Here is a 27,535-nt window from a genome sequence, read left to right on the forward strand (position 1 = left end):
TGGGCCAATACGGCCTGAGTGCTCAGAAGCTGTTGCTTCTCCCCCACCATACACACACAGACATACGATTCCTAAATAGTTCCACGATGGAGCCAGCAATGCAAACGGCTTTCACCTGTTTGATCAATGATTCAAAGAACTTAGTTTTTTCAGCGAATTTGCGTCTTATGATTGAGACTTACTCGAATCTTACACCATTCCGCATCATCGTGCTAAGCTTACCTAACAAGTTCATTTTGGTTAATATCTTTTAAAGGACCATCAGTTCTAATACCGCATAATTAACCTCCAGAGCTTAATAGACGGAAAGCAGACTGGTTTTCGTTTTGGATTCTCCTATACCAACCACGTTAAACCCCTCGAATCATCGAGGACTAGTGAATAGAGTTTACATCGCAGCTCAGCCTGTTCTTCAAAGATTTTGACAGCGCTTTCGACAACGTGACACGAAGTGAACCTGACATGCTCCCCGCGAAATGTGCATTGTTGAGAAACTACCAGCAAAATGTTACGTGTTGCACCGTAGTAAAATTTCAGACGAACTCGAAAGTCCAAAGCGAAGTCCGCCAGGATTTCATATCATCGCCATTTTTTTTTCCTTTTCGTTATTTATTACGTTCTTTATGCTGGCTTGGCAGGGGGGCGTAGAGGGCTGCAAATACACGACTACTCGAATGACATATGGCTGCTATCTCACGAAGCTATGGCCAAATGTCTCTGGAGTTTTGGAAATAGACAAGCAGATCTGGACTGAACCTAAACCCAAACCGAATCAAAGTTCCCAGTGTAACTGAATATAAAGTAACCAATTTAGATTTCCAGATATTTTTGAATCAACAAACCAAATCGAAGCTGACCTAATTACTAGATTTTGTATTATTATTTCTTCGTTTTCAGATTCATCCTCGTTACTTGGATTATTTACTGTTTTCATATAAATTTGATGTATCAAGTGCAATTGGTGTCTGTGCTTACAAGACCAATTGCTGAAAAGCAAATATCGACGCCATCAGAGTTAAAAAACAGCAAACTTCCTTTTGGATTTACGAAAAATTTTGAGGTAGGAATCGAAAAATTAGGGAAAATATTACTTTCGTTATTCATCCAAAATTTCAAGTGATTTGCTATATTTAAAATCGTTTGTATCATATTTCATTCAATAAAACCCGATAAGAACGATTCTCAATTTCTAGGAAAGTCTCTGAAATATGAAATTTCTAGTGATTTAAAATTTCAAGGACTAAAAATTCGCTTCAAATTGAAGTTTCCAATTTACGATATTTATATCCATCCACTCTCCTTCCACTTCAGGTGCATTTGAAACGGATCAATGACAGCGAGTCCAGATATTTCATCGCCAACAATCAGGAGTGCTCTTTTGAAACGTGCATCACAGAAATGCATCGAAAATCTTTCGCTACCATTGGAAATAGGTATTGGAAAATCGAATCAAATATATTATTGGCTTGTCGAAAGTGAAGTGAATGAAGGAGTTTCCTCAGCTTACGTAAACACTTTTTTTTCTGGCAGAATGTATGTTCAATACGTGATTGCTTTCGAGAAACAGAATACCAAAATCTTCACATTTCGAGAACCAATCGCTAAAAGCTTTGTGGAAGTTTATATGACGAAAGGATTTCCATTAAGAGATAAACTCAATTTCCTGCTGAGGTGAGAGTTTTCTCTATTTTCAGATCATATTTTACTATTACATTTAGGGAAATAGTGAATTTTACTTTTGAGGTCTTCTGGTGAGGCAACTACAATAATATTACACATACCAGCTTAAGGGCGGTAAAGGTCCGCGTGTTGAAATCGAGGACATTGAATCGCAAGTTGATCCAAATGAAATAAAACAGGAACTTACTAAGAAAGAATATACGGTGAAATTTGTTAGTGTTATAATGAATGGAAACAGGATACCCCAACGTTTATTCAAAGTTAAGCTTAATCCAGAGACTCGCAAATTGGGAAAAAAGACGTTTGGCCGATGTACAATCTTCGCTATCCTTTGCACAGGAGAATTGCGGTGAAAGAACCATATAAACGCAATGGTCCAGTGCATGAACTGTCAGGACCTTGACCACATCAAATCATATTATACACTTCCGAACGAGTGCGTAATCTGCGATGAGTTCCATGAAACCGTTTTTTCCACCAAAAACGAAAAGGATATTTCAAGCAGAAAATGTAGTAATTGTGGACAAAATTATGCCGCCAATTATAGACGATGAGAAGTCTATAAAGCCTTGAAATTAAACACGCTTCATGTTCAAAGATTGGCACAACAAATGAACACTGCGGCGAAAACTCAATCATTGTGTAGCTCCAACGACTTTCTAACTTACACTATACGCCTTGGAATTCGATTCGCCGGATCGGATCTAGGAGCTAACAAAAAACCAAAACATCATGCTAGAGACCTTTTTAAATAATCAACAAATCAAAATAAAGTCAAGATTTTTCTGTGGAAAAAAGCACCAGTCCCTCTGAACTGTAAGAAGTAGAGCTAGAAATCGGTGCTTAAATCTACTTGGAGATACGGAATTTAAATTTCAACCATTCAAAATGAATTTGGTGTAGTGGTCTCAGTTTAAAAGTCAGAAATTTACATATCCATATATCCGGTGTCCCCTGGCATTAGCGTGTCGATGATCTCCACAAAAATAAGATATAACATACAAGATATTACATAGGCACGCGCATATTACGGACTTCTAACAACATTCTTCTAAACGTGGTCTTCTGCAAGCTACGCTTTGTGTGAAACAGAGCCTTATTAAAATCGGTGTATCTTCTGTTTGCTTGTCTATTATCTCAAAAATCGTTACTCTAATTGATACGGAATCTTTTACGTCACCTCAGGCAGGGTCTTCCTCATCCTCTTTTTCTACCATAGATATTGCCCTTATAGACTTTCCGAGCTGGATCATCTTCATCCATGCAGATTAAGTGACCCGCCCACCGTAAACTATTGAGTCCGATTTTATCCACAAACTGGTGGTCATGGTATCGCTCATACATTTCGTTGTTATGTAGGCTATGGAATCGTCCAACCTCATGTAGGAGACCAAACATTCCTTGGAGCATTCTTCTCTCGCGGTTCAAATCTCACTGGTGGCAGTGGAATTTGTATCGTGATTTGACGTCGGATACCAGTCGACTCAGCTGTGAATGAGTACCTGGGTCAAATCAGGGTAATAATCTCGGGCGAGCGCAATGCTGACCACATTGCTCCTAGTGTACCGTTACGGTCTTGAATGAAGTGCTCTAACACACTTCAAGGCCCCGATCCAACATGGAGTGTTGCGCCAACGATTATTATATTCTTCTCTGGAACGCTGCCGAGAGTTCGCAGTTTTTTGCTACTAAGAACGCAAGTCTCCGAGGAATACATAAGGACTGGAAAGATCAATGTCTTGTACAGTAAGAGCTTTGAGCTGTAAGCTGAAATAGGTTCTACTGGTAGCCAATAACCGTGCGCGGATTTCATCTTAATAGCTGTTATCGGTTGTTATTTTCGACCCTAGGTAGGAGAAACTTTCAACAGTCTCAAATTTATAGTTTCCTATATTCATTGTTTTCATTTCACCGGTGCGATCCGACGTTGTTCGTTCTTTCGGTTTTGACGCTGACGTTGCCACCATGCACTTAATTTTGCTGTCATTAATGTGCAGCCCAAGTTCTCACGCCGCCTGATCGGTTTGGATGAAGGTAGACTGTACATCTCGGGTTGTTCTTCTCATGATGTCAATATCCTCAGCGTAGGCCATTAGTTGGATGCACTTGAAAAGGATGGTGCCTCTCGCATTTATATCCGCATCACGAATCACTTTCTTGAGGGCCAGGTTAAAGACGACGCAAGATAGGGCATTCCCTTGTCTTAGACAGTTGATGATGTTGAATGGTCTCGATAGTGACCCTGCTGATTTTATCTGTTTTACTTGGCAGGGGCTATGCTGTCATAGCCGGCTTTAAAGCCGATGAAAAGATGGTGCAACTGATGTCCATATTCCAACAGTTTTTGCTTGCCGCAGAGAGAAAATCTGATCTGTTGCCGATTTGCCTGGAGTGGAGCCTCTTTGGTGTGGAACAATGTTATTCTGAGCGTATGGGGCTATCCGGCCTAGCAAGATAGCTCTATAATTGCTACACTGCGTGATATCTCCCCTTTTATATATGGGACAGTCGTCAAGCATTGATTCGCTATCCCATTCTTTGAACATCAGTTGATGAACCGCTTAGTGTAATTGGGCGCCTGAAATGTTTAAATAATTTGGCTGTAATTCCATCGGCTCCTGGCGACATATGTTTCTTCCATGCTTGGTGGTGGCAATATTTGTCCGCCGACTTCAGCTGGCGCGACCTCCAATTTGGTTGTGAAGATCATTTGTTGATGCTTCATCCCCATTTCTAAATTGGCTTCACAAACGCAGAGTGCATAGCCTTTCGCGTATATATTTTCAAAGCCGATAACAGCAGGTTTCATTTTTTTGCTGACTAAGAAACCTACTCCGAGCACATGGTTTACTGGATGGCCGCTATAATATATGGTGTAGTGGCTCTTCTCCAGGAAACTGGTCCCTATCCAGTGCATCGCTGTATCGGCTAGCTACTAAGCAGCATTCGATCTGTACAGGGAGCGCACGTTCCATGAGAAAATGCGCAAATCGTTATTCTATTGTCGTTGCCGGATTTGTCATGTTGAAATCCATCCTGTCCGATTTCCCGATTTCTGTGTTTAGACTGGTTTACATGATTGTGAACGGTCTATTCAAGTGATTTTGTCCAAATTTTGGGGGATTCTTGTAGTCCTATATAATTACAGCCCGTACCAGAATTACGATTTTTTTTATTACTTTGAATTATTGTATATATTGTTAACGGCATACGAAGCTAAAAAATTCCAAATGTCCTGATTTTTTTTCACCCAAAAGCCTACACATTTTTTCGTCACAATTTCCAGAACTGAAACATTATGTTAAAAAGTCATTTTTTTTGTCCAAGGCAGCCTTATCACCGCCATATTGGAACTAAAAAATATATTAGGTTGGTGAAGAAGTAAGGTTGAACTGTATTTTGTATGACAACACTGCACCGATTTTGACAAGTGCGCGTTACCGTCGATAGTTAATTGGATATTTCGCATGAAGAAAGTGCACCTCGCTATGGAGAGCAAATCACGGAACAAGCCGATGAAATAATGGAAAAACTCCATAAAAATCCAGATGCGGCCACTCGTGAGATTGCTCAGCGACTAAGTATTCATCACCTTACTATTTTAACCATTTGCAATTTCCGCAATATGAAGCAATAAACTGCTGTAAAATTCAAGAAACAAGCCAACTGTTGAAACGAAGGATTATTAGGGATGAGAACACACGACAATGTGCAACAAAAACGGTCGTGGAAAAAGCGATCAAAAGTTTCAGAAACGTTCGCAAAGCCACAATAGAGGAATAAGAATGTAATGCTCAGTGTCTTGTGGGACTACAAATAAACTATGAACTTCTCTTCATTGACGAAACTATTGATGCAGATCTCTACTGTCAACGACACCAAGCGAAGCAATTAAGAAAGAGCGATCAGAATTAACGAAACCCTGTGGCGTCTTCTTCCAGCAGGACCTCGTGAGACCACAAATATTTCTGATCACCCGACAAAAACTACAGGTGCTTGACTGGGAAGTTTTGACGCAGGGACAATATGACGGAAGAATGCATTTAATAATAAGCAATACTCCTCCGTTTTCTCCTGTCCTAAAACTCCTTAGCTTTCCCAATTTACTCCTTTCCTTGCCCATCACTACATTTCAGTTTCAACTCTTAACTTCAATACGTAACTTTTAAATTGAGTAATTTTATTTATTTTACAGAAAAGCTAATCACTGGTCGCTTTCGCCTAACCCCAAGAATTTATTTACGTTGGAACAATTCAAAATTTTATTTTAATTTTCAAATAATGCAAGTCAGTATCGAACGCAGAAAATGGACATTCACATCATTGGCTTTTACCTAATTGTGGAACGTTTTTATTGTTTCCACAACGAACCGTTCCAACGTAACGAAAGGATCACCATGTTGTTAGGTGAATGCTATAGCCGTTCTTTTGCTTTTGACCAAGAAATAGAGTGTCAATATTGCCGCTGAACCGCCATGAACTTCAAGGTAATGTTTAGTGGAATCACGATGAGTGGGACCGAAATCGGCTGATGAGTGGACAGCTGATAAACTGGATCGGGGGTTCATTGGGCATCTTGAAGAAAGCCGGACTTGTTTTTGCAGCAATTTGTGAAACCCTTAAGAAACCTTAAGAAATTGTGATATAAGACAGTGCTAAAGCAACTTTTGTAACTTTGAATCTAATAAAATGTCGGGCGTGAATTTTTGAAAAGGAAATGAAAAAACTAAACTGAATAGGAACATCGTTTCCGTCCTTAGTTAATGTCGAGGGGAGTTGTCATTTTCTTCGCGCAAAGGGGACTTCGTGAATTTCTGGAGATTCAAGTATTTGCGTTCTCATTTAATGGAATCGATTAAACGTCCAGAAAGTATTGAAGAATTTGAAAAGATTGAAAATTAACCATAACTGAGATAGGAAATGTTCATTTTTGGAAGAAGAGGGAAACTAGTGGGAACGTTTATCTTTGTGGTAGACTTGAAGAGAAGGTGAAAGGGCAACTTTTGAAGCGAGTAAGATGGTTTAGCGAATAATTAGTTTTTGCTTGGATTAGTTTTATAACGGCGATATATCAGAACGAAGAAAAACTATTGAATCGTGAGAGAGTGCACCGTGGTTGAAACTAGTTCATTTTTAAATAAAGAGGAATGAACCAGGCTTGCATTTCGTAGCCTATCCATCATCTTTTCCTCCCCAGTTAGGATTCTAGGAAATGAAGATCCACTCATAAAATTTGGCAATTTTCAAAATTTATTTGTACAAATTGGTGATCTGAGTTTCATTTCTTCATTGCATGCCTTCTGTTAACTACCATAATTTTTTTTCATATTTTATTATTTCTTTCCCTATTTTTGTTTTTAGTACTTTGATATTTTATGTACTTATGCCTCGAATTCATTCTCAAGTTATTTTATTTCCTTTTATTTTATTTTATCACATATATTTTCCTTCTTATCTTTGTTTATGTTGTATTCGAATTTGTATCTTTTCTTTTTTAATATTTATTGTTTCCTGTTTATATATAGATTTTTTTTGTTGAATAAAACCTTGAAATATAAATGGAAATGAATTCGAGCTAATTTCTTTTTAATCTGAAGGCCGTGCCTCACAATACATCTGAGGAAGAAGAAACATCGATCGAGGACGCGATCCGTCGTGAATCCTCCTTTTCGATCGCGCCGCTCGGGTCCGGAGTTATATGGTCCCACGCGCGCGGACGGTTTAGCTTGCGTGTTGGTCATTCGATAGGCTGGCGCGAATCGCCTTTGTTTTTATTTTTCAGGATTCGGTGCGGATCCACGGATCGAAAGGAACACTTGAATTTTGATATAGTGACATGTGAGGGATCGAAGTACTCAAAAGACCCGCTCACATCCCCGAGCCAAGCTAGCACAGAGGCATCCAAGCACATGTCGATGAAGCACTCGATGGAACTTAAATATTTGCGGGTGGAATTTCACAGTCAATTTAGCCACCATTTTAGTTTTCTGGGATAGCTCTGCCCTCTTGGTCGTCTCAGTCACGTTTGACCACTGCACAATCGCATTTGATCATTAAAGAGTCTCGTCAAAACTCTTGTGATTGTGAAAATCATTCGTTTCAGTTTTCTTGCCCACAAGGCACAGAAATTCTATTCGGATGGGCTCATGGCTCTACCAGAAAGATGCCAAAGACCATCGATGATGATGGATATTTCGATTGATTCTGTTTATTTGAATAAATAAAAATATACAGTTAAATTTACTCGAAAAATACGACATTATTTTATCGCTTTTTGCATAGCTCAATATGTATATTTTCTGGTGTGAAAATGATACAAAGCATAAACACATCTATCTATGAAGGCAAAGATCTTAAAAACTTGTTGAAAGAACTGCAAAATATTATATCTGAAGCTTCCGATGTACGGTTTGAATCAAAAAATAAATATTTATTCTAAAATAGGAAACTATATTCTATTACAGGATCTAATTTAGTTTAATATAAATTCCCTAAACTGATATATGTAACTTCTCTCCTAACTAACATAACAAAGCACAGCCAGTGACTATCTTTTATGCTACTTCAGAAGTACTATAGGATAATAAAACTACACACATCCTAACTTTTATCTTTCTTTCAGACGTATGGTAGAGATTGGGTACTTGTCGGGATCTCAAAGCTTCTATAAAATGTTTGTGAGAAATGTGTCAATTGATAACAGTATTCGTTTCCGTAAAAGAGAATTTCTCACTTTGGAACATTTCGCTGGTGCATTCATTGTTCTTGCAATCGGTGCCATAGCCGGAACTTTGTCCTTTTGTGGGGAAGTGTGGATTCGGAAACACAGGAAAGTAAGAAAATAATTCATGCCTTTTCTTTTAAACTCGGCAATTTACTTTATATATTGTCTATTTATTGATTGCTCTTTAATTTATTCAATGTAAGGAAATATGTAAAACAATGTATCTGTAAGAATGTGACTTACTCTAATCTGTGAGTCTATAGCAACATTTAACGGTCGATCGCAAATCTGAAAAACTAAGAAGATATTTATTAGATATATATAGATATATTCGTAATATAGTGAAAAAAAGAATTAAAATAAAAAAAAAAGTTTAAGAAAATAATAAATACAGTTTTAATAGGACATAATCAATAAAATAATAAAAATAAAAATACGACACTATAAATTGAATATTGATGATGATTTTTTCAAAATTTTTCGAGCCGTACCTAACACGTAGTTAATTACTTATTTTTACAAATAGCGCCAAGGAGCTCATCAGCCTGCAGCTGCCGGACATGTTCAAATGTTTTACCTGATAACCCATGGCTAGATCAGGATTGGAGGTCAATTCTTAACTAGCTTCACCAACGTTATGCGCCACATCATGTTAGCTTATAAATGTCAGTGACTATTCCACAGAATATGACAATTCATCGTAGCGAGATAGATGCTGCTGCATATAATTACTCAAATATTTTACAAAACCACGTTTTGTTTGCGAGAAAGTAGGACGCACTTCTGAATCTATTATAAGGATATATTAAAATAATAAAAGAATTTCAAAATATGAAACTAAATAGTTGATCAAATTAGTCATTTTTGGAATGAATTCGATAGCCAGCATTTCAAGTAAAAGAAAAAAAGATCTTAATTCCTTCCTTCCCAAAGTTTGCAAATCTCGCGAGAAAAATGTTTGAGCCATATGTCAATTTATATGCGAATAAAAACAGAAGGACCTTCCTCTTTTGACTACAATTTTGTTTCTTTAAATAAATACCATATTTCGAAAATCCTCATTGTCTCTGTCCTTTCTCCACTGAGGAAAAGAAGAAGAAGGCTTTTATTGAAATTTACAAAATAGTAACCAAGAAAGAAAGATCCTTCTTTTCTCGTTTTACATAAATAGTCTAACATGGACATGTGGCTCAAATATAATACTTATTGCGTCGAGATTTTAAAACTTTGAGGGAAGTGTCTAGACTTCCACAGATTCTACTTTTTACACAGTACAATCGTACACAGTCAAAATTAATGCCGTTTATTCAACCAAATGTGGTAATTAATTTATTATGTTGTTGCACATGAAATGCCCGATTTCGCAATCAAGTCAAGTTAGTTGCGATTTTGCTATATCAAACCACCACCAGTTGGGGTTGTTGGTGTCGGATGATGAAACATAAATACTCCTACATTTAATCAAGGAGTCATTTTAGTTTTGACCATCGTTGTGATAACAGGGAATAAAAAGGAAAAAAGAATGGAAAAGAGCCAAGAACGTATACTTTTTCTGCATGAGTTCAAACTCGGTCATAAAGCAACGGAGGCGACCAGGAGCGTTAATAGCGCATTTGGAGCTGATACAGTAAGCGAACGAACCACGGTGGTTCGAAAAATTCCGGTCAGGCGACGTAAACCTTCAAATTGAGCCACGTGGACATCCAGGACCATCGACTAACAACGACGAGCTGCGTTTGCTAGTCGAATCCGACACACGTCAGTCTGTGAGAAACATTGCAGAGAAACTGGATGTACACTATTCGACAGTTTCCCGGCACTTGCAACAACTTGGAAAGGTGAAAAAGCTCAAAAAATGGGTTCCGCATGCCCTTACGGAGCAAAACATAGCACTTGGAATGGAAATTTGCTGTTCTTTACTCTCCAGCAACAAAAGCGATCCCTTTTCACACAGAATAGTGACATGTGATGAAAGTTCTGGGGATTTAACGTGAGTACCTGCCGTGTAGCACCGCGGTACTGGTTTATACTGAGTGCAGGCTCAGCATTCATACCAGCAGATGCGAGGTCTATATAACACCTCTGCCGCAGCTAAGGGGTACGGCATCCGAGTTCCACAGCGCAATTCCACGCTTGAGCTCCAAGGAGCTCTGCCCGTAATGTAGGCATAACCACAACCAACATGAAACTCCCACTAGGGGGCCATCCGCAAATAACCGGGCCGAGAACACATCCTCCAGGAATTCTCCTGGAACATATGCTCTCAGGGGGCCATCCCGGTTCCCATAGTACCAGATAACCTGCGGTGAGGCTTCGTGGCAGAGCCACTTCAGATGCGTCCCTTGCAAACTCGGGTGGACATGTGCATTTTATCCATATTGTACTTCATTGCTTTAAGAAAGGCACACAAGCCTCACGGAGACGATGCCCTAACAGAATGTACTGCCGAATTTCACTCCGGAAATACGAGCCTTGAAGGTGGATTATGCAACAGTCTGCCAACCGAGATTAATTCGAATGATATCAAGGCAGGTCGTGCGACACCGAACGCTAGATTGTGAGAGATTACGGAAACATTTAAAATAAGTTATGGAACTGTTCAAAGACATTTGCACGGTCTGTTCAAAAAGTAGGGCCCCTTTAAAAAAAAATATTTATCTTCAAACGATTAGAACTTTTTAAAATTGGACCTTTGCACGCCCAATGAGTTTCCGAGTTCTCGTCGATTTTCTTCTCGGAAATAGAAAAAAGCTCCGCGGGGCCAAGTCCGAAAAATCTTCATTCTCATGATCCTGCCAGATCACTTTTCGATAGGCCTATTGTTGTTGCTGTTGTATTTTGTGTCGTATATCGTATTATGTGACTACCAATATTGTTAGTATAAAGCGAAAAATTGTTCTAGGAGAGAGGAGATTGAAAAACGCACATATGAGAGGATAAATGAAAGGTCCAAAGCATTTATTCCCACGTAAAACAGTTCACATGAGGAAAACAAAAAAGAAAACATAGTAGTTTTGTAATAAATTAGAGCGCAGCACAAGTATAATTCGTTTTCATCCATATACCAATCCTTTTGCCATACTTGACGATTTCATGTATGTCATCATCATCAACGGCGCAACAACCGGTTCCAGTCTAGGTCTGCTTAGCAAGGAACTCCAGACATCCCGGTTTTACGCCGAGGTCCACCAATTCGATATCCCTAAAAGCTGTCTGGCGTCCTGACCTACACCATCGCTCCAGCTCAGGCACGGTGTGCCTCGTCTTCTTTTTTCTACCATAGATTTTGCCCTTATAGACTTTTCGGGCTGATTCATCCGTATCTATATTTTGACCTGTTTCATGAAGTGGCCGCAGGCACCTAAACCTCACCATTTTCACTTTTGTCCTTTTGCAATCAGCAAAAGATGATTTTGACAAATATTGATTTTGCCTCGGTTTCTGCTAGACCCTTCACCGTACTTACCAGACCTTGCATCATCTAACTACCACTTGTTCTAGTCCTTGAAAAACACCTTCAACAGGAAACCCGTTGATCATCAAACAGCTGTGGTAACACATTTCAGCTGATTTATTGCAAGATGGCAAGAGGTCATCAACAAAAACTGAAAATGCACTATCAATTAAAATTTATCCTTTGCATGAAAAAAAAAAATATTTTCACTCCAAAAACCGAACGAACATATGGCTCTACCCAATATTCTCCCTGGGGTCAGCCTATTAATATCAACAAACGAATGTATTTGAACAATTCTTGTTGGAGATTATATTAAATGCAATATTTAAATAAAGTATGTAATTTAATACGTGTACAAAAATAATCATGATTGACTTGGTAATTTTTAGGAAAAAAGGACAAATCGATGCTCATTCTGCCGAGACAAAGAGGGAAATCTGATTTCCGACAGAATGGGCATATTAGAGCGATGGGTTGTGTACTTTGATGAACTACTGAACAACCTGAACGTCGGCGAGTTGAAGGTCCCGCCAACTGAAGACGACGGACAAATACTGCCACCACCAAGTTTAGAACAAACAGTCCGCATAATTCATCGGCTAAAAAATCATAAGTCGCCAGGAGCCGATGGAATTACAGCCGAATTGGTTAAATATGGAGGCGACCAGTTACACCAACTGGTTCATCCAACTTGTGCTCAAGGTATGGGACAGCGAATCAATGCCTGACGATTGGCAACGAAGCATCATCTGTCTGTCTCATACATAAAAAGCGAGATATCACACAGTGCAGCAATTATAGAGGTATCATGTTGCTGAGTACCATCTATAAGATACTCTCCACTATCTTGCTAGGCCGGATATCCCCATACGCCCAGAACATCATTGGCCCATACCAAAGAGGCTTCACTCCAGGCAAATCAGCAATAGATCAGGTTTTCCCTCTGCGGCAAGCGATGGAAAAACTGTGCGAGGCCAGATAAAAGCAGCAGGATCACTCTCAAACCCATTCGATATCAACAACGGTCTACAACAACGGGATGCCCTATCGTGCGTCCTCTTTAACCTGGCCCTCGAGAAAGTGATCCACGATGCTGAGGTAAATGCAAGAGGTACGATCCTCTTTAAGTCCACCCAACTACTGGCCTATGCTGACGATATCGACATTATGGGAGAACCACCCGAGACGTACAAACTGCCTTCATCCAAATCGAGCAGGCGGCGCGAGAGAACTTTGAGGCCGGTGATAATTTTTCCTATCTAGCGTCGAAAATCACAACTGATAACAACTACGATGATGAAATCCGCGCCCGGTTGTTGTCAGCCAACAGAGCCTATTTCAGCTTAGAAAGACTGTTCTGCTCGAAACGTCTCACCATAGGGTCAAAGCTCTTACTGTACATGACTATGATCTTGCCAGTCTTCATGTATTCCTCGGAAACTTGGGTTGTTACAAGAAAAATTGGGAACTCTTGGCCGCGTTCGAGAGAAGAATCCTCTGAAGAATTTTTGGCCCCCTACATGAGGATGGACGATTCCGTATCCTACACAATGACGAAATCTATGAGCGATACCATGACTGTCCGGTTGTGGATAAAATCCGGCTTAACAGGTTGCGGTGGGCGGGTCACTTAATCCGTATGGATGAGAATGATCCCGCCCGGAAAGTCTATAAGGGCAATATCTATGGTAGAAAAAGAAGACGAGGCAGACCCTGCCTAAGATGGAGCGATGGCGTAGGCCATGACGCCAGACAGCTTCTACGGATATCGAATTGGTGGACCTCGGCGCAAAACCGGGATGTCTGGAGTTCCTTATTAAGGCAGGCCTAGACCGGATACCGGTTGTTGCGCCGTTGATGATAATTCCCTACTCAGTGGAAAAGGCAAAAGTTGGTGTCGCTTCCCAAACTCAATAAGCCACAAATAACTCTTACCCACTGTTAAAAACGATATGGGAATCCCGGAGTGGTAGCAAGGTTTTGGCACAACCACTCTAGAGTGGATATGATAAGCACGCGATCGGCAAGAGAATACGGCAAATTCTGATGGATGATGAGTTAAAGAGTATTAGCTGCAATAAGTGTTTATTAATAATTGCTCGTCTTTTACTTCTTCTAGAAGACTCTCTGATACGGGACTGATAAGGGTCTCAAAAGTGCATCATCACGGTCCTTTGTTATGAAATGTTATGTATTATGGAGTGCTTTCGTTTCCCATCTCCGAAGTAGTTTAGTTAAAGCGAAGCACCTTGGTATAGAGGTAAGGAAAGCGATAAAGTCCTGCTGGACGCGGTTGGACTGACCGTGGCTTATGAGGAAACGATAGCGATCTTTATAAAAAAACGGTAGAGAGAAAAACCCTGTCAAAGTGAAACTGTCGTTGTTTCTGAGTCGGCTAATAAATACCTGGGGCTGATGCGGCAAACTGGGCTTTACAAGGTATCTAGAGTATGCTTGTCAAAAGGCAGCTGTGCCACTGCGGCATTTACAAGAATATTGCCAAATACAGTCGGAGCCCGCATAGCTAAAGTAGTGTGATCCATTCTACTATATGAGTCGTCTGTGTGGACGGAGGCACTTGCATATTCGCAAAAACACAAAAGCAGGTGAGTTCGGTTTATCGTCTGATGACTCTCAAGGCACGCAGCGTTTCTAGAACTATGTTAAAGAAGGCAGCGTGCTGGTGGTGCCTGGAATTGGTTTATTGCAGACACGGTGAAGCAACCCACGACATTACCCCCGTTGTCATAAGGCACATTGGTTGCTATAGATAGAGTATCCGTACGCTTTGATAGGTGGAGCTCTATCAAGAGTCTCATTATCTTTTTTCGCCTAGGCTCGAATGTCTAAATGACATTGACAAGGCTCTTGCTCCAGTTGAAAAAAAGCGACCAATGTGCACATATTCCAGAAAGCATTTGTTTGATAGCCAAGGGGCAAGGATGCAAATTCCGCCCGTACAAGTCGCGATTCACATTTCGGCGCCAAGCTACATTCGAAAATTATACTAATTTTCACCCTCAGCAGAGAAGAATGCTTTCCAGGAATGATACGCCGCATCGTAAGTGGTATAATATTACTCATATAAATTTTGTGGTCTATCTTAGTACATAATGTATTTAATTTATAAGCGACCTTTAATATTACGACTCCTTAGCCATCTCACTAGGACTTTACCGGGGCATGAAGTAGGGCGGCTACATTTAGCAAGGCCAGGGGAAGCCAAGCTGTGATGGCGTTGCTACACTGCACGTAAATGTAGCAGCGACGGGTGGGGGTATGAAACATCGAAGAACGCGACCCACATTCTCAAACATGGTAATAAACAGGCAAGCATATGCATGGCGATATATGCTTCCTCTGAACTAGTCCATAAACTATCATCGGTTTATAGGAGTGATTGCTAATAATCGAGCTATGTACGGTCAATGTCAGAAAGAGGATGAGATGGAGCTCCACTTCCTATGCAAACTATAACACTTTTTGCTTTAGGTTCTTTAACTCACAGAAGTGTAAGTGTGGTAGATAGGAAGCCGGCTGAAAAATATGTCAGAAGATTGTGCAATGGACCTAATTTACGTCACTGGAGTGCTTGGAACTGTACTCCATCTAGAAAAATCCAAAAGCCATATTGTTTTCGGGGCAGAAGAGAGGAGACGAAATCGCATAGATTTGAATAACTATGTACTTAGGAAACGGGTTTGTCAGGTAACAACTAAATATTTTTTGAACGGGTGAACTTGGAATGCTCATTCCAGAATAAGTTCAAAGTTTTGTCATATAAGACGACTAAAAAGGATAGAAATCGGTGGACAACAAGCTGAAAATTTCGCAATTCTATCACCATCGAAACGTTAACAAGACCTCGAATAGGGACTGGACTCAGGGTTACGGCATTTGGCCACCGAAAACCGCTTATGATTAGTTTTTGCAAAGAATTCATTCCTCTCATAAAAAGCCGATGCTTTCCAAAATGCTTGCTTTCCCCAACTTTAGTGAATGCTCCGAAGATATAAGGTGAATGTGCTGGGTTTAACCGAAGCGATATAGTATGATTCGCAAGAAAGCATAACAGAGGCTGCCCAAAGTCTCCACATTCCATTAATAGGATTTTTGTTTACTGCGCAAACAACGCAAACTTTAACGAAGCCGTCTGCGTATATCAGTGAGCACCAGACCACCATCAAGAGTGTTTTCACCTCTGGCGCAAATAAAGTTTTCGGCCTCTTCCCTGAAGGACGTGGCAAAACCTGACTGCGCAATTGTGATGGCGGGTTGACGAAAGTTAGAATCTGATGCGAATATGCGAGAAGGACGAAAAGTGCAGCGCAACGTATGCCATAACAAAAGGAATTCCACCAATACAATTTCTACAAATTCGATACTAAATATCGCATCACGAAATAGCTTGATATACAATATATCGCTTGGATTGGTAGAAGGGGACCCGCTTGCATGCAATTACATGAGGGATAATTGCATGATTCCTCCTGCGCGAAGATATTGACCAAAATAATCCTAGAGTTCATCAAACAACATCTGGAGAGATTGATTGGATAGAGCAGAGAGTAGAGACTGATTTCCAGTCTACGTGATTTTTATCCATTTCAGGAAAGTTCTAAGTCAGGAAGGAGCGAATGTGAAATGCTCTACGCAGAAAAGGGATTCCGGAGAAACTGACCTCTATTATCAGAGCGATATATGGTGGCGCATTCCGCAACGAAATAAAATTTTAGAAGAATTGCAAAAGGAGGGTGTACTTTTTTTCACCAAATATGTGGCGTATCAAACGAAAGGTTTCGGTTAGTACTTTCCGAAGCCAGTTTTGACATGTGTTGGAAAGATGGGAAGTGCAGAGGGGATCGAAAATGACCATTTCTTTAAGGGACCCATTCTCAGGAACTACCCAACCAAAAAAAAGTGGAAAAAGTCAAGAGGCTGCGACTCTATGGCGCCTAGACTCCGAAATACTCTTCATACCGATATCTGCTCAAAAAAAGTTAATAATAGTATATTACCCTAGTTTTTAGTAACTGACTGCCAACCAGCCCTCAAGTTCATACTCGCATACTCGAGGCTATAACATAGAGCATGATCCTACCAAATTTGGCAGAAATCGCACTATTGCCAACATAGTTACAATAAGCTAAAATTGTCGCTTCTTTGCAAATTCAAGACTTTGAATATCACGCGAAAGTGAATATTCTTACATAATATTGTATATGATGTATATATTATGTGCTACGTACTGACGGGACAAATGCGCACTAAAATGTCCTTTAGAAAGACAATACCTGAAGCGTCCAGCCTTTCCTGTTTCGTGTAGCTAAATTGCGAAATTCAGCGATAGCAATTCGACATTTTGAACAATTTATTTATCTTTCTATCTCGTATGAGTAGTATCAACTTGTTTGATGGATTGCCACTATGAAACATGCAGGAATGAAGAACTGATAGCGATGACAAATTATTGGATGGAACTATTCAATATCTCCCTTTTCCGCGTATTAAAAACTAAAGAGAAAACCCAAAGCTTTTCTTTTGCTCCTGCAAAACTAATTAACTTTTCCAGTGGTCTTTTCCGAGCTACCTGAAAATGCTGTTAAAAGAAGGAGAAAAAAAAACATTGATATAATGGACAAAAATAGAAATGAAACAGTTCAGGCTCCATTAACAGTAAAGTTTCCAGGAAAAAGATCACGTAGCTGTTGTTATAGAATAGAATGAATAGAAATTGATCCGAAATTAGTCGGGTATCTTCTTCCATCAGAAGAGCCCTTAATTCAGTTGACTCCATTTATCCTCCTTCGCCTTTTGTAACCGATCCCTTCCAGCAAAGGATTAATATTTGGAGGATTGATAGTGTAGTCTCCGATAGCAGTGCATATTTAAAACTATTGTGTTGTATAACGAAACAAAAAGCAACAACGAACGAAAGCGTACGGAACGACAAAAGTTTCGTAGGACTTTAATTTATCGGTAAAGGACTCACACTTACCTCTTCCAAGGATACTGACTTGTCCGTTGAGTTCTATACATCAGCAATTGGTCCTACACATTCCTTTACATCCATAAACTTGGCCTTAATGTAGCAGCACTGCGGTGCGGTGTGGGATGCGGAGCAAGGAGAGGCAACACCATTTTCAGTCTCATTGATAACTACGTGTTCGAATATAGGTGAAACGGATGGGGCAACTGAGCCAAGGATTTCTCCGAAGCTACTTACTCCCATTGCCGAAGAATTATCCTCGTTGCAATAGAAAATGTCATCACTACTGTCGTTATCAGGATCGTCGTCTTCGATATAATGCAGGCACCTATCGGTTTGTATACTGTGTCGATGGCAATAACGGTGATGAGGAGTAGGATGACGTTCTAGTAGCCGCAAGTCTACCGTGGAACTGGAAGCAGCACCCTCCTCATCCAAAGTAAGAACACAATCTCCTTCACGATTGACGGGATACGTACAAACTGAGCAGCCTGCGGATAAGCTGCAACGACAAGGACGCAAAGGTGTCAGAAGATGCTCTGGAATCTCGCGCTCCCGATCCTGATTCCGGATTCGATCTGGATAACAAGTCGCTTCGGATTCAGTCTCTGTTTCCGTCCCTTCTGTGTCTATGTCAGCTGACTGGGGATTGTAGCGCAGCTGATGAAGTTGAGTGAGTCTGTGGTGAGGACACAAATGGAATTTATGACGCTCGTATCTACAGTTGACAGATTCCCCGGCGCTCTCGTGATCGTGATGATGTTGTGAATGCGAATGTGATTGATTATGTTGTTTGCTTGCACCTCCTCCGCCTGTGGGGAGGTAGTAGACAAGACACGTGACTCCGACCAAAAACAGGAAGAACACAAACACTATATCAAACATTAGGAGCGAATTAAACGTCATAAGCTGCATATTATACTGAAAGGACCAGTTGTAGAAGTTACAATGACGATGGCGGGCCGGGGGTGGTATTCCCCTTTGAAAACGTCCCGACGTCGTTATTCAGGAGCTAACTAGGCTACGAAATCTATGTGTACAGGTCGTAAACATTTCCAGCAAATACATAATTGTCCGTTTGTTCGTCGAGTATTGCAAATGATGCTCCTTTCCTAAATCCTTTTCCACGTTACTATTCTATTCTGGGTTTACGCCAAGCACATCCTCGTGGGAGATGTCTGGATATACGCTGTTTTGCAAGAGTACTGACTGTCTAGAAATAATGCAATGCATTCACCGGGAACCGTCAGTCTTGAATGCTTTGTTTTGAAATTTCGCGGCACGTTGAACACTAGAGAGTCTGCTCGCTCCGGCATTTTTCACGAGGCTTTTCGTTATTTTGTTGTAATGTTTCACTTTGTTTTGCACTATCACAAGAAATTTATGAATATACTTCTCTCCTGACAATAACAGACATTTCCTCGGGAAGAGTTTATTCGCCCATTCAGAGGAGCTTGTGGGAGCTCGATGCTCGTCTTCTAGCCTCCAGGAGACTTCCTGGGTAGAAAATATCGCTGGCCTCGTTAGTGGCTACTTTACGTTCGTTATGTGTTTTCTTATATTATCACGAAAAGTTTTCACCGTTCCGTTTTATTATGAACAGAGAAGGCTGAACGCTGGTGCTTTGTAGTCCATTTGCTGGTTGTCGGGTGAACCTGTGAACAATATGACTTTAAAGGATATCCAAAACAGTATCATAAAGAAGACAACATGATGATGATAGCCTGGAGTGTTGATGTCACTTTGCTGGCGATGATGGAGGTCTACGGGTTGTCGCTTTGAAATGGGTACCCGACAGTTGATAAAAAAGTGCACCATCATGAACAATGATGGTACATTTTTTCTAGATATTTCAAATAAACTGTGTTGTTCTGCCGGATGAATTTCAAGCGAATTTGATTTTTCTTTTTATATCAAACGCTGGAGTCTGAGTTATTTGCCGATATTCGACAAAAAGTGATAAAAAGTTAGAAACATATCCTTTTTCTCCGTCCGAGAAAATTTAGCTTTCTCTTGAAATTTTGAGCAATTGGTAAAATTGATTGTGTACTATGTGGAGTTAAAAATGTGCCAGAAGAATTCTAGAATTGGCTTTCTCATACTATGTCAAATGTTTGGTAACACTTCAGGGATGGGGACATCTGTAAATGTTTAATTTTTTTTAAGAACGTACCAAGAATAGACAAAATTTCAGATGAAACCATCGCGGCGACAGCGCCAAAAAAAGAACTCGGGAATTTTCCAGCACTCTGCATGGTTATGATAAGATCCAGTTTCAATTTTTCAGGGAAAATTATGGCAAACGACTTTCTTAATTTTTATTAAAGTCAATGGTTTTTTTATGGCATTGCGTATTCAATCAGCGTAACGACCATTGAATAATTTGGCACTGGCTTCTAAGTGGTACTTACAGTTTGAGATCTTCGCTAGACGCACCAAGGTGGGGGATAATGACGAAGCCAGGGAAATGTGGATGCCAACCAACATAAGAAGAGTTAATGTCTCTTGAATTCTATTCATTCTCCAAAAGTACAACTTTTGTTGTTTGAAAAATGGGTCAGAGTCACATTCAGGCGGTCATGATAATATCGATGGCAAAAGGGAATAATTGAAGGCAAAAAATTAGTTCCAAATTTCAGCAGATGAATATCAACGGAATTACATGATTCTGGGGCACTGTGTCATTTAGGGTACAGTACCAATTACGTACCCCTGGTGGTAGCATCTTTATGATCAGGTTCTGTAAGATTTGGCCCAAACGTAGATATAATATTTCAGATGGCATTCGTTGCACCCTCTAGGAAAATGTTTAGTGTAAAGTATGAAGAGGACCTGGAGAATGTTGTTCAGAAAATTAATGTTCTGCGTAATAATGTCACATAAAACCTAAATATGCATTGTATAGGTGAAATTTATTCAGGAAGATATAAACCATCTTTGTGAAATAAAAGGGCACTTAGGTTTTTCTTTGCGGAGGTTTTGAGAAAGCATGATATTTTCGAGATAACGATGCGGCATATGTTGAAAATCGGCAAACTGAATCTTTTTTTTTTTTAGAAAAAAGCGAAAATCATGAAAGACATTTGCAGGCGAATCTTAAATGCGTAAACCATTTCATAATTTATTTTCCCGACATAAAGCGAATAAGGAGAATTCTCACCGTCTCCAACTATTAAACAATAATATCCGAATAGCCACGGCCGAGGCGATAATAAAGGAGCAAAAAGACCATGCTAAACAGGTTTCGATCTTCGAAGGGAATTATAGGAAAGATGGGCCTTCCTGGATGTCAGTCTACTTATCGAAGAAACGAGAAAAACTGATGACAATGTTCGGGGCAAATCATTGGAAGCTGCTCGATATCCTTAAGCCAGACGTACTTTAGCGTCGGAATGGAGATGGCGCGAAATTTGAAGCGATCAAAGCATTAATCGAGAATAGTCAAGTTCAGATTACCAGCAGATTGACGATGGAAGATTGCCGGTCCCGCTTCTTTTCTTCATTGACATCAGCCAGTAATACAAAAGTTGTAGGAGGTGCTGAAATATTTGCAAAAGGAAGCGAGAGTAGGCGTCTCGCCCCTGCAGTTGTTCAGTAGAAGCAACGAGTCCCCGCTCCTAATATTGGAAAAGCGGCTTTTTTAATATTGACAAGCTCCCTCTGAGTACATGAACGCAATCCTCGACGTGACCAAAAATCGGCTACAAAACGATTAACGACGTGATAGCGATGTTTAATTCGATACGGAACTGCTTGCCTGGGTTGAGCAACTTCTTACATATCATTGGAACACAATGATAATCCGTACTATAATGTGAACATTTGACAACGATACCCATCGTTCGTGTAAAGACTACATAGAGGGTAGCAACGGGGTAACTCCTGTGGGCTACTTATGCGATTTCCTCCTGAGATGTAAATTCAGCCTCCGAAGAAAAATCCTTTGCATATATTGCAAAGGAAAACATGCGATTTTTTCATGCGAAGAATTCATGAAGCTATTCCACGGGGAAAAAGTACTTCATAAAGTAGTCCAAAGTATGCCGAAACTGTCTACCGCAGTGACCCACAGAAGTGTAAGAGCAAAGTGTACTGTGTACACAATTTTGATCTTATAGAACTTCAATTATAATAGTTTGACTTTATTCAAACTTTCCAAAATTGTGTATTACACTATTATTTGTAACGACGACAATTTTGTACTTCTAAACTGAACTTAAAAGCGGTTTTCTAGTATATTTCTAAAATATGGTAATATATTACTATCAACATGTGTTAATGAGATGTATGATATTTTGAGCCCTATATTTCATATGGATGCATTATTGTGATTTTTTCAGACTTTTCGGTTGGATGGGTTCTGAGAACGATACCTGTTACTCTTTTAGGGCACACATTTTGAGCTCGCACTCCCCTATGTTTTACCCAGTATCAAAAATACCATCAGTTTCGGAAAGTACTAACTGAGCCCCTTCATTTGATGACCCACACGACCATATTCTGAGAATAGAGAGCCTCAAGCTCAACACAAAATGGTGCCACTTGCTGTATCTGAAAGGATTCACAGACCACTCCTCATCATCGTGACGATTGGTTCAGCCGTTTCCCAGTTATTTGGATATGACAGACAGACAGACAGACAACGAATCGCTTCTAATAAGGTTTTATTTTACGCAAGACCTCAAAAAGCAGTAAATGTGAATTCAGTCTGTCACCCCACTTGAAATGAGGAACGGCCTCCATACTACTAGCAACCGGCCCAGTAACGACGAAGGGGCCAATTGGTAAGAGTTCGGCACTTGAGGTTCTGATTGATCCCTTCTAGACATCATTCATTGCGGAATGTGTTGATGTCACTGTCAGACATCGATGGTGTTCATGCTGCGACTGTAAGGAGAATCGTCAATATCAAGATTAAACCAAATTTTGCGTCCAACTTGGAACTGGCGATTGAGGCGTGGTGTGTGTGTAACGCTAACAAGGGAAGGAAGGTATGACCCGCAAACCCGAAATATAACATAAAGGCCGACATAGATCTAGTACTGAGAGCTGAAGTACGAGTATTTGAGGAAATAGTTGAGCCACAAATCAAGAAAGAAAACCTATTAAGATGACGAAATTAGTTTGGCAAAGTGCCCATCGGTTCATCTGATATATCCCCGACGGACGTACGGTGCTCTAACGATTTTTCGAAGCTACTACGGACAATTTTTGGAAATTAGTAGCCGATGATTGTCAGTTGACGACCGTTGCGTACGATTCAACCAAAAAATTGATGAAACTTCTGTCAAATATTGCAGCCATATACGACCCATTGCAGTGGTTAGATCGAATGACGGTTGTTGCGAGATCTTAACGCCACAGATATAGGAATATAGATTTGGCTGGAATGATATCCCAGCGGAGGCGCTTGGAAGTCAAACTATCGATATTGGAATCCCGCGATGGGTTCAATACTTAAAGAATCAAAGATGACATCAGAGTCTGTGTATATCACTGTCGTCTACCTTAGGACAGCGAACATGCAAAAGAAGGTAAATGTTACCATGTTGTGTACCAAGAGTCGAATGAAGCCACTGAAAGCAGAAATAGTTCAGCCACAAGTGGAGCTAATCGGAGCTCTTCTATTAGCCGGACTGATGAAAATGGTGTCCACAACAGTGCAATTGAAGGTAACAAAGGTTGTGCAGGTGTGACTAGACATAGTTTTAGCATGTCTTAATAACGAGCCTGGAAAATGACGTATTAGCGATGATCCCCGATTTTGGAACCGCTAGATTATGCTTCAAGGGAAATAAGCCCCAAGAAGCTATGGTGAAATGGTGCTTGATACCTTGCAGGCGATGGGGTAGCTGAAGACGTACTTTCCGTTATTTTTAAGGCTGGTAAGAGTGGCTCCAAAAAAGCATGGAAGGAGCAGACTGCAAATTTTTCGATTGGTGCGTGATGAATTAAGCATCGACGGTGTAGTCAAAAAGAATTAGTTGAAGAAAAGTCTACAGAAACTATATCTCTTCGATGAATATCAGGGCCACCGGGGGTTCGAGCAAGGCGAAATACTAGATGCAGTAGCCAAGCCATTTATCCCGGTGACAACCCCACATTTTGTCGGGTTTTGGAAAACTGCAGTAAAATCAGCAAAGCGGCAGCTTAAGTGTGTATTCGATGAGACGAAAATAGTCCCGACGTTTGAAGACGTTCGACAGTGCTGTGCCAGATTGAGGCTTGCTTGAATTCTCAATTTCCAGTTAGATCAGTGCGAATTTAGTGGTATCTACAGTGCCACGAATTGCTCCATTTATGTGGGTATGCCCGCTTCTAATAATTCTGTTCCTCCGTTTGGCGAGATACTCTGTCAGAATATCTCCATTAAGGACTACCAAATTTAGACATCTCACATCGCGTACCACGTAGAAAGACTCGACTAGTCCAGACTAGTTTGGGGCAGCAGCAGAGTTAAATTTTTCCGTCAACGGAATATTGGGGGAGTGACAGGGGGTGCTAGTAGTATTGAACCACCAATGATGCATAACAATACAATATTGCAACACTTACTATCACTATATAGACACATGATTCGTACATCGTAAAATCGACGAAATCCTCGACATTCCAGTAAAGAGGAGAAGTAAAAGAGGACTACTCGGGAAGATATTCATGGCAGGTTTTGGAATCAATAATGAGTTCTACGATTTATTTCTACAACATGACCAGTTTACGACTCTACAAACAATAACCCAACAAAATGTTTTACTCAAAGCGATGGAGGCGTACCATTCGGCTACCTCTAATTCGGCCAACAGGTTCAACAACTTTATACTATGCATTCTTATAAATTTGTGTAAGTATTCAGCTACTAAAATTTATAACTTCGAAAAACAGCCACTCCTACATGCTGTAGGTTCTTCGTTCAACTAAATCCTCCAAAGTAACCAAAAATAATTCGTCAGTTTATCAAACAAGTCGGAAGCCGGAAGCTCGACGGTTTAGGTATGGAAGGATTTATGGATGTAAAAATATATTGAGGTCCACGATACTGACTATGTCCAACCATTCACAACAATCTATAATAATAATTAGATTTTACGTCTTAGCACACAGTAATTTTACGCACAAAAGGTAATTTAAGCTTATTTTGTTAGTATTAATCAGAGGCCGTTCCAGCGCTTAGATGCTATGTGTTTGAAGCCAGTAGGTCGAGTGAAGGACAAATTTTTGAAGACTTTGTGATTTTACCGACTGCTTAGTGGGCCATTTTATGCATATCGGAGACGAGGGATGTAACTATCGGAAATTGTGAACCGAATACTCCAGAAACGCCAACCTCGAGGCACATCAGTCGTCTTTTCCTAAATATCGTCTTCGCAAGAGGAACTAGCTTGATAGACTCTACCACGCCAGGTCCTTTAACCGACACGCTTCAAAGATTTGTAGGCGAACACCAGGACGAAAAACCAAACACCTTTCGTGGTACCGCGCGCTGGGTCTGAAAATGTTTCACCCAGAAATTCAACCGACGCTTCTCGCCCAATCATTGGAGCCGATCTACTCAAGCGTTACGGTTTGCTAGCAGACAAGAGAAACCACAGACTAGATCCGGAGACCAAAAACTTTTTGAGTGCTGTCAGCTATTCTAGAATTTCATCAATAGAAGGTGTTTCCTGTTTCCGGGATCCTCTGTGAAAATTCTGCCACTTATTGCAGACGACTAAACACACATCGCAAATTAACTTGTGAATATCCTACCACCAGGACAAATTGGACATTCTCAAGACGGTTGCGGTCACTCCCTTTGATTTATTCGAGTAGTGTAGTGTTGATATTTCGACTTTGAAACACCGCCCAGTTACTCCTGCGGTTTATGACCTACGTTCTACGAGGACTGGATTTTTGGGTTTGCTAGATTGAAGACATTCTGGTAACATCGAAGAACATGGGACAGCATTTGCTATACCTCCGGCGGTGTTCGGCATTGCAAAGGCCATATTTGGAATATTTCCGGTATTTCATCGACCAGTATTGTATTAGAGCACTAACCTCGTAGGTAGGAATAATTGAGAATTACAAGCGCCCGGAAGCTTCTCAATTTTCGGGAACAAGAAACTATTAATATCGATTCCTACCCAAAGCAACTAAACTGCAGAAACCATTAAACTAACTACTATGCAAATCCGAAAGTGAAAGCATCGTCGACGAAGTATTTCAGCGCTGCATACCCTCGACGGCAGAAACAATATTACTGATTCAGACAAGGCACATCATTAGCATTAGCCACGGAGTTTTCTAACTTAGTTTAAATGCGTTGTTGGAGTAAAAACACAGAGGAAGATGGTTGCCCCCAGAGTTCAATTAGCGGAAACCGACTTGTGAGGAAAGGTAGCAGTAAGCACGTAAGACCATAAATGCCTTGCTATATTGGCCAACGTTTCTTATTTTAATCACATCTTTGTAGGCGCTGATTTCATGGTGAAAACTCTGGCTTTCATTAGAAAACCGACATACTTCGCTCCCCAGGCTCCCCTTCCCATACTCAAGCAAGCAGAGCAAGCAAGAGAACTATCGTTTTTATTGGAGTTCACAGCGAGGATTGAATACGACTCCGGCGAGTTGAATTGTTAAGTCAATCTCCTTGCCATCAGATATCGACTGGAAAATTTGAATGATTATTACTACATTTCCTTCGAAGTGGGAAACGATTCTTCCCAATGTGCTGTCGTCCGGCAAACACCCATCGGATGGAACATCGAGAAAATCGGCGTTGGAAAATTTGTCGAAGCTCTCTCAAGAGGAGTAAATTAGCGACAACATCCAGCTGCAGACAGAAGAACTACAACTGAGTCGCTAGTTCATTCAGCAATGAGCCTTATTACCACATCTTGTAATGGATCGGCTCCCAAAAGGAAAATGCGTCGCAGGAACGGCTGAAATTTCAAGTCAACGAGCTAAACAACGACGTAAGCAGAGAACCATGGGACCTCAGGTGTAAGCTGATTTCCAAAAAACTCGGTGCTTATCGGAAGCCCTGTTCTATGGAAGCAGCGAAGATGGAAGAAATCGTTTTCTTGTCCCCTACGCTACGAGCCTCGGGAAGGACAGCGCATAGAATGCAGGTTACATCGGTCGCCGCTCAGGGATCAAACCTTGGTTCGGACCTTTATACGATAGTCTTTTACGATTTAAGATGTAATCAACCGCATGTGATCGGCTTCATGAATGAGCAAGTTCAGCGACTACTAGGAGTGGTGATGCAAAAGCTAAACATGGCTTCTCCCTAGTTCTGGAGAAAACCGAAGTCGTTGTCCTGACTAAGGAGAGAGGAGAGGAACAATGGTCTTTTCAAACCCGGCGATGAAATACCTCGGCATCATGATAGACACGAAGATGAGCTTCTTCGAGCAACACCGTAGACCGCCTGTGGCTGCAATGTTTGTGATTTTCCGGCTGATGTCCAATATCGGAGGTCCCTCATCCAGCAGGCTGAAGAGTGTAGTTCAGTCCGTTCTTCTTTATGGTTGTGAAGTATGGGCTGACTCCCTCTGTATCGCAAGCGCCAAGCGCAAGTACAAAGACGAGGAGCTCTGCGAGTTTTGACTGCTTATCCTACCATCTCGAAAAGGCGAGAAGAATGGAAAAACTGTCGCTTGTTGAGAGAGAGGTCATACTCTCTTGGGAAAAAGAATCAAGG

The 27,535-nt window shown here is 40.6% G+C and overlaps 2 protein-coding genes across 5 annotated transcripts in view; one reads left to right on the plus strand and one right to left on the minus strand.

Annotated features, from left to right (window-relative positions):
* Window positions 1–8,999, plus strand: part of LOC119651160 — a 28,581-nt gene extending 19,582 nt beyond the window's left edge. The window contains exons 3-7 of the mRNA XM_038054613.1: window positions 898–1,060; window positions 1,312–1,433; window positions 1,531–1,671; window positions 8,303–8,513; window positions 8,931–8,999. Of these exons, the coding sequence (XP_037910541.1) occupies window positions 898–1,060; window positions 1,312–1,433; window positions 1,531–1,671; window positions 8,303–8,513; window positions 8,931–8,999 (706 nt within the window). The remainder of the gene's footprint in view (window positions 1–897; window positions 1,061–1,311; window positions 1,434–1,530; window positions 1,672–8,302; window positions 8,514–8,930) is intronic.
* Window positions 1–27,535, minus strand: part of LOC119652307 — a 710,323-nt gene that overhangs the window by 361,131 nt on the left and 321,657 nt on the right. For 2 of the 4 annotated variants that reach the window (XM_038057485.1, XM_038056725.1), the window contains 2 exons: window positions 17,860–19,505; window positions 8,648–8,700 (listed from right to left, as the gene is read on the minus strand). The gene's annotated coding sequence lies outside the window, so the exon portion shown is untranslated. The remainder of the gene's footprint in view (window positions 1–8,647; window positions 8,701–17,859; window positions 19,506–27,535) is intronic. The other 2 variants (XM_038058200.1, XM_038059052.1) reach the window with 1 other exon arrangement.

Source organism: Hermetia illucens, chromosome 1 (genome assembly GCF_905115235.1).
Source record: "Hermetia illucens chromosome 1, iHerIll2.2.curated.20191125, whole genome shotgun sequence".
Taxonomy (NCBI): domain Eukaryota; kingdom Metazoa; phylum Arthropoda; class Insecta; order Diptera; family Stratiomyidae; genus Hermetia; species Hermetia illucens.